The 6,000-nt window shown below is 35.5% G+C and overlaps 1 protein-coding gene across 6 annotated transcripts in view; it reads left to right on the forward strand.

Annotated features, from left to right (window-relative positions):
* Nucleotides 1-3,874, forward strand: part of uggt1 (UDP-glucose glycoprotein glucosyltransferase 1) — a 36,162-nt gene extending 32,288 nt beyond the window's left edge. For all 6 annotated transcript variants that reach the window (XM_051916105.1, XM_051916124.1, XM_051916115.1 and 3 more), the window contains 4 exons: nucleotides 865-979; nucleotides 1,074-1,190; nucleotides 1,289-1,454; nucleotides 2,566-3,874. In XM_051916105.1, coding sequence (XP_051772065.1) covers nucleotides 865-979; nucleotides 1,074-1,190; nucleotides 1,289-1,454; nucleotides 2,566-2,591 — 424 coding nt within the window. In that variant the 3' untranslated portion in view covers nucleotides 2,592-3,874. The remainder of the gene's footprint in view (nucleotides 1-864; nucleotides 980-1,073; nucleotides 1,191-1,288; nucleotides 1,455-2,565) is intronic.
* Nucleotides 3,875-6,000: the final 2,126 nt, after the last annotated feature.

Consider the following 6,000-nt stretch of genomic DNA (forward strand, 5'->3'; position numbering starts at 1 on the left):
ATTAGCCATTGGGTTCATGCGCTCAACAGATATGTCTCTGATTGGCCATTGAGTTCATGCGCTCAACAGATATGTCTGCGACTGGCCATTGAGTTCACACGCTCAACAGATATGTCTGTGATTGGCCATTGGGTTCACGCGCTCAACAGATATGTCTCTGATTGGCCATTGGGTTCATGCGCTCAACAGATATGTCTCTGATTGGCCATTGGGTTCACGCGCTCAACAGATATGTCTCTGATTGGCCATTGGGTTCATGTGCTCAACAGATATGTCTGTGATTGGCCATTGAGTTCACGCGCTCAACAGATATGTCTCTGATTGGCCATTGGGTTCATGCGCTCAACAGATATGTCTGTGATTGGCCATTGGGTTCATGCGCTCAACAGATATGTCTCTGATTGGCCATTGGGTTCACGCGCTCAACAGATATGTCTCTGATTGGCCATTGGGTTCATGCGCTCAACAGATATGTCTCTGATTGGCCATTGGGTTCATGTGCTCAACAGATATTTCTCTGATTGGCCATTGAGTTCATGCGCTCAACAGATATGTCTCTGATTGGCCATTGAGTTCACATGCTCAACACGCGCGACTGCATGTTCATGAGACTCTATTAGTGCTGCACTTCACTCCAACTCACCCTGGATATTTTTTTAAAAATTCTCCTTTTGTAGTCTGAAAAAGAAAGAAGAGCATACAGCATTAGAACAACACCAGGGTGAATAAATGATGAATTAATGTTCATTTTAGGGTGAACTATCCCTTTATTTCTTTGAAGTTGCTGTGAGACAATCTATATTGTATAAAGCGCTATATAAGCAAATGTGACTTGATTTGTGTGTGTGTGTGTGTTCTCCTCAGTGCTCTATATGTGGTGGATCTGAAGAAGTTCAGGAAGATCGCAGCTGGAGACAGACTGAGAGGCCAGTACCAGGGTCTGAGTCAAGACCCCAACAGCCTGTCCAACCTGGACCAGGTGGGGCGTTCGTTCTTAAACTGTTCTCCTCTATCAGTTCCCACACAGAACAGGCTTTATCAGTGTGATTTGATTGTTTGTTTCCCTCTCTCAGGATCTGCCCAACAACATGATCCACCAGGTGCCAATCAAGTCACTTCCTCAGGAGTGGCTCTGGTGTGAGACCTGGTGTGATGATGCATCTAAAAAGAAAGCCAAGACTATAGATTTGGTAGGTCCATTGCTTTCTGCACATAAAAAGCAACTAAAACTGGGTTTTCATGTCATGTTTGTGGACATTAATTGACACTTTGCATTTGTCTGTCTTAGTGCAACAACCCTCAGACGAAAGAGCCGAAGCTGCAGGCGGCTGTACGTATCGTAGCCGAGTGGAGCGACTATGACCAGGAGCTAAAGAGAATCTACAACAACTTCCTGGGAGAGAAAGAGAAAAGCGCCACAGTCAGCCATCAGACAACAGGCACAAAACACCCAGGTGAGACCGATCTGTCCTCTTCCTTTTAGTGTCTTGTGGAAGTAATTGTCACTGAGATGTTGTAATCTGTGAATGGCACTTTCCACGATTATGGTGCATAATAAGAATATAAATTCTTAACAACGTTGTTCGTCAACTTCATGAGGGAAAATAATTATACAGTACTTTTTTTCCCCCTTTCTTTTTTTGCAAGCCTGCATGTCTTATGAAATAAATAAAATTAAATAAAATATGTAGAATGTAAATATTAAAAACATACATAAATACATTGTATTTATTTGACATTTAAGGGTCCACATTGTGTTATTTCCTTGGTTTCACAATTAAAAAATAATGTTTCTTTTGTTTTGATGGGGGGAAGTTATGCAATCATTTACTTTTTAATCATTAAAATGACTTAACTCAACATTTCAGTAATTCAGTTCAGTTTTTGTTTACAATAAATTGGATATCTATTCAACATATGTCAAGATTATGACACTATTGTTTAAAAGTTTGGAGTCTGTAAGATATTTTTAATGTGTTTGAAATAAGTTTTGCTCACTAAAGCTGCATTTATTTTATATAGAAATACAGTAAAACTTTGAAATATTATTACAATTTTAAATAACTGTTTTCTATGTGAATATATAGGAAACTGTAATTTATTCCTGTGATCAAAACTGAATTTTCAGCATCATTACTCCAGTCTTGAGTGTCACATGATCCTTCAGAAATCATTTCTGATTTGTTGTGCTGTTTAATATTTTGAAGAAACGGTAGTATTGTTTTTCAGTATTCTTTAATGAGTAGAAAGTTCAAAAGAACAGCATTTATTTGACAGACATATTTTGTAACATAGATGTTTTTACTGTCACATTTGATCAATTTTAATGCGTTGATGCTAAATAAAAGTATTAATTTCTTTCCAAAAAAATAAAAACAAATCTCACTGACTCCAAACTTTTGAATGATAGTGTATAAATATTAAGTTTATCTAATATATCTCCAGTTCTCTCTTTAGAAATGTAACAGAACAACAACAACACTTAGCCTCATCATGGAAAGTGCCAAATACCTTCTTCTAATTATCTGCTTAATTTGCGCCTGTTTCTGCTCTTCTTCCTGTCAGGTGATAAATCACACACAGAGCTTTGAGCTGACGCTCTGCGACATAAGGAGAGGGGACTCTGTTCAAAGAGTCGTCTTTTCTTCACCCTTTTTAAACCAAGCCTATCCTCCAGGAATGGGTTGACATTCGTGCTGAACTTGACTTGAACAGAATTAATGCAAAATCCTTTCTTTTGTACCTGAGCGGTTGTGGAGGTTCTGGGTAAACGACACAGGCAGAGGACGTCTCCTCTTTCCAGGCACTTTTGATGTTTAACCCCCTACAACCCTCTTGCATTTGCCATAAACAACACCAGATCCACTCGAGCAAAAAGTACCATAGGGAATAACTTAATTGAAGAAGAAACTGCATGTGCGCAATTTTAATATAAAACAGATTTGATAAACGTCCCTCTCAGCTGTAAGATCAGGCACTGACTCGCCCTCATGAAGATGATTATTAAATCGTGAAACATGAGATGCAGACTGTGTCGAAAATGCCACGGCGACAAAGTGATGTCATAATAGTTAAACTTCGAAGCACAGATGTGACGCATCACAGTTCAGTTAGTGTAAAAATCCAGATTCATCTTTGGATTCTGGTGTTTCCATAATGTTAAAATCGCACCACTCATCAAAAGAGCTTTTAACTCAGGAACAAGCTATTCGGTTGATTTAATCACAGCTGAAGAATTTTTTATTTTTTTTCTGCAGGAGGATAAATCTCTGAGGGCTTTGAAAAGCTCCAGTAGTGTTGTCACAGTCTAATGTTGGTTCATGGTTTCTTTACATTAAAATGATTCATAATGACATTCAGTTAATGGAAACTCAGTCAGTGGTTCTTTTAGCCCTACAGGATTAAATTGATGTTTTTAGAAGATTTCGAGGGGGCAAAGAAACACCAACACGCTCCAGAGACGCTGCTAGCAGGTAATAATTACAGGTTGTTCGTTTTCTTTTAGAATCACTGGATTTCAGTTCTACACGTCCATTTCTGTGGCAGTGCTCTTGTAGGTTTGAGAATGACCACTAGCTTCATACATTTGATCATAATCCAAGGGCTGGGATTTTGTTTTTCTGCATTTAAGTAATATAGATGTGTTCAGACTTTTTCGTCTCTGGTTATTACCTGGAAATGGCCAGTAGATCTCAGAGTCTGTATAATGTCCGATTTTAAAGCTTGTACAGTGCCTTGGTTCTGTTTGAGAGGTGCATACAGTGTCTTTGTGGTTTATCTGCTGTTCTTTTACTGATTCGAAACTATGATCCTTTGGAATTACTGTAAGATTAATTGTGGGATGACAATGTTTTGTAATAAAAGATGTACCAAATGGAAGCGTTCATTTTTTTACAGCCTAGTGCTAATAATTCAAATATTCAATAATTATTATTTAAAGTTTTTTCTGTCTACTTTTGAACTCTTTTAAAAAAAATAATAAAAAAAAATCCACTCATTGCAATGAATTATTCTACCACATGATGGCAGCGCAATCCAGTAGTAAAACTATGACCATAATGCAGAGAGAGAGAGAGAGATGATTATTATCTTGTTTTTAGATGCACTGTCTCTGGCACGTAAAGATATAGTTCCCTAACCCTAACCCAAAAATGACAATTTTGTTATTTACTCGCCCTCAAGATGTTCTAAACCTGTTTGAATCTCTTTCTTCTGTTGAACACACAAGCAGATATTTTAATGAATGCTGATAACCAGACAGTTTCTCCTCCCCATTGACTTCCATAGTATTTTTCTATATGGAAGTCAATGGGGAACAATAACTGTTTGATTATCAGCATTCATTAAAATATCTTCCATTATATTCAACAGAAGTAAGAAATTCATACATGTTTAGAATAACTTGAGGGTGAGTAAATAATTAAACATCCCCTAATTTATCATGAAACTGCTATAAAACTTAAGCACGAGCAAAATATATGTATATGCCATTGTAACTTTTGCCATTTTATTATTCACATGAAAAGTTCAAAGCATACTGTTCATATTTGAAAATTTAGATTCCTCTGTATTTGTGATGCAGTTTCATGTTATTTGGTCGTTGTCTCGCATCTGCAGGACATTAATGTTTTTTCAGTGCATTTCCTAATGTTCTTTTCAGTTTTGACATTATAATATTAGGCTCACAAATGATCGTTAACAATGCAGTTATGTAGACAAATTAGAGCTCATTTTCCCTCAGTGATGAAGTCAATTAAACTCCTCAAACCCTCGTTATTGCACTACAGAAGTGTCATTGACTCTGATCAATGGTTTAATGAATTGTGAAGTTTTTTTCAGCTTTGACACAACAAAGTACCTTGGTATTGCTGATATTTGGACTCAGTAATACCATGGATTTTGGACATGCAACATGATATTGTTTTAAAATGTAAAATATACAGTAGAGCTGCATGATTCTGGATTTTTTTTTTTTTTTTTTTTTTTTTTTTTCTTAAAAGAGAGTTCACTTTTTCCCCACAATTCTGAACAGACAACTGAACAAAATGACATATAATTTACTAGAGGTTCTGACAAAATGTTAATTGCTGCAGTCTATTTAAACATTTTTAATTGATTTGAATGAATTATTAAAAAAAAAATGGTTTGAGTGAATAATTCAATGACTCACTCATAAAGGATAAATCTGCATTTTTGAACGAATCTCTGGAATGAATGATTCAAGGACAGATACATATTTTTTTAACCGTCACTTGTCGACACCTACTGGTGTAACTGTGTAATTGAAACAATCTTTATTTGAAGTGTCAAAGGTGATTTGCTCAATGTTTATCACTACCGTAGACATCAGTGTTTATATCCGAACTATAAACTTTTATTCCAGTACTTCTGCGATAATTTGAATTCGATTTTTTTTTTTTTTTTGTTTGTATTCAGCAAGGATGCTTTAATCAGAAGTGATGGTAAAATCATTTATAATTTTACAAAAAAAAAAAAAATATATATATATATATATATATAATTTAATAAAAATGTTGTCTTGTTATCTTTTGAACATTCTTTTCAATAAAAAGTCCTGAAAATGTGTATCACAATTTCCACAAAAATATTAAGCCGCACAGCAACTTTCAACATCAGAATTATTATTTGAGCAGCAAATCAGAATGATTTCTGAAGGATCATGTGACACTGAAGACTGGAGTAATGATGCTGAAAATTCAGCTTTGATCACAGAAATAAATTACACTTTACTATATATTCACATAGAAAACGGTTCTTTTCAATTGTAGTAATATTTTACAATATTATTGTTTTACTGTATTTTGATCAAATCAAAATCTTTCAGTTTAGTGTTTGAGAAGTTTTCAGTATTAGCCTAATTTCAGTGGGGAAATCTCCTGACAAGGAGCATAAAGGGTTAACGTTTCTATTTACAGAGGAAGAAAAAAAAACAAAAAGTTTGTCAATATCAATTGAGAGCAGAGCAGTGGAGCCAGAAAG

This window comes from Ctenopharyngodon idella, chromosome 2 (genome assembly GCF_019924925.1).
Source record: "Ctenopharyngodon idella isolate HZGC_01 chromosome 2, HZGC01, whole genome shotgun sequence".
NCBI lineage: Eukaryota > Metazoa > Chordata > Actinopteri > Cypriniformes > Xenocyprididae > Ctenopharyngodon > Ctenopharyngodon idella.